Source organism: Eurypyga helias, unplaced genomic scaffold, assembly GCF_000690775.1.
Source record: "Eurypyga helias isolate BGI_N326 unplaced genomic scaffold, ASM69077v1 scaffold16251, whole genome shotgun sequence".
NCBI lineage: Eukaryota > Metazoa > Chordata > Aves > Eurypygiformes > Eurypygidae > Eurypyga > Eurypyga helias.
Window position 1 is genome coordinate 347 of NW_010231659.1, and position 1,803 is coordinate 2,149.

Genomic DNA, 1,803 nt, shown 5'->3' on the forward strand with positions numbered 1-1,803 from the left:
GAAACGGAATCTACGGGCTCGCCCCAGTGCTGCTGGGTTTCGTGAGCCACCCCCGGGCTCAGCTAGCCGTGGCAGGAGGTGCTGGTCCTGCGTGGGGGACACCAGCAGCGACACGTCGACACAGAACATCCCATGGCCCCGATGAGCCCCACTCCCGCTGCCGCCTCCTCTCACCCGCTCCCTGATCTCTCGGCGTCCTGGGGGAGAGCCAAGTGCCACCCGAGGTGACGTGCCACTAAGGTTCCAGAGCTGGAAACGGGGCGGCTCTGGCTGCCACCCTGACAGCGCAAGGGTCCTGCGCTCGCGGGGCCGAGCCTCTAACCCCGAGCGAGTTCCGGGTCTCAAACGATGGTTTGCATCTCAGAAGAGCAGAGCTTTTTTCCTGATTTCACGGCCCTACTTATCACTTTCTTCCTGCTCCCACTGGAAGTCTTGGCCCGTCATTTGGTAAAACATGACATTGAAGGGTTTGTAAAACTTCCGCAGTCTGTGGATGACATCTGGGTCTATTCTGGGGTGAGTTCGACCCTTGGACTTGCCCAAGCAGCGTGGAGCACTGCTGTCCTCCGGCTTCTTCAGACAGGGGAAACCCTTGGTTTTATTAAAATAAAAATGTTTCTCTGTCACAATCCTCTTGAGGCCCAGGAAGTCCTGGACCTTGGCCATCTCCCCGGCCGGGTCAGTGATGAGCCGCTCACCACTGACAAAGTGGATCTGGGAGAGGGGGAAGTACTGGAGCCAGTTCTCCAAGTGCAGGGCATAGATCCCGATGCGGATGGCGCTCCAGGAGGCGTCAATCAGCCCCAGGGTCCGGTTCTTGAAGGCCAGCACCTCAAAGGTGGGGATCTCCGGCTTCTTGGAGAGGGTCTGCGTGTAGTCCGAGATGGCGCGGGTGACGGGGTTCCTCACCACCACGATCAGCTTCGTGTCCTTGGCCATGGAGTGGATGCGCCGCGGAGCCTCGTTGCTGGTGTTCGTCGCCATGGTGATCTGGCCATCCAGCGTCTTGGGCATCACGTTCCTGTGCAGAAGCAGAGGAGGGGTGGTTAGCAAGGGGCCGGGACACCTCGGTGCCCCCCTGCCCCATCCGGTGCTGGCGGGATGTGCCGGAGGGGGGATGCTGCCGCACGCACGGGCCTTGCGGACCCAAGCACTGCCGGCCTTGTTTCTTCTCAGCCCCTGGACGTGGTGGGCACCTGAAGCGTGAGATCAGCCCCGGTACCGCGTTATACTGCTGGGTCGCCGTCAGCATATGTAGACAACAGCTAATTGACAATAAAGCTGTACGATACCTGTCTGCTCCGCCAGCCAGCTGCTTCCATTTGCTCAATTAAGCCTATTCACTTCAGAGCCGCGTACCAGAGCGCTGCAGTTAGGATTACACAAGACCTTTTTGTTATGATGACATGCTTTTAAATGTCTCGGCTAATAAAACTTAATACAGAATAAGATCCCTTGCTTCTAGTACAATAATTAAATTTATTTACTATCTTGTGTGTGAGAAAGAATGACTTTTCTTTTATCTCTAATTCACATGCTCTGTCAATAATTAATTGCTGCTGGGTTTTGAGCTTCCTGTGCAAGCACTTTTATTAGCCAAAAGGAATTTGCCTACTGGATAAATTAGCATGTAGTAAGACTTTCCTGGATAGCATATTACCATATTGTAAAATGAAACTGCGGTGAGATAGCATTTATATCTAAGAAAATGAAGAGGTAAACGCTTGTCCCAGCTGCCCCCAGTTAAAGATTATCACAGCGAGCCGGAAGGTATTAAACGATGTCCCTGCAGGAGCACGGCAG

At 54.4% G+C, this 1,803-nt stretch overlaps 1 protein-coding gene across 1 annotated transcript; it reads right to left on the bottom strand.

Annotated features, from left to right (window-relative positions):
• Nucleotides 1-396: 396 nt before the first annotated feature.
• On the bottom strand, nt 397-1,021 carry HS3ST4 (heparan sulfate (glucosamine) 3-O-sulfotransferase 4; the record flags this gene model as incomplete). The annotated part of the gene is made up of 1 exon (XM_010161166.1): nt 397-1,021. A coding segment is annotated over one exon (625 nt), but the record flags the coding sequence as incomplete, so codon positions are not given.
• Nucleotides 1,022-1,803: the final 782 nt, after the last annotated feature.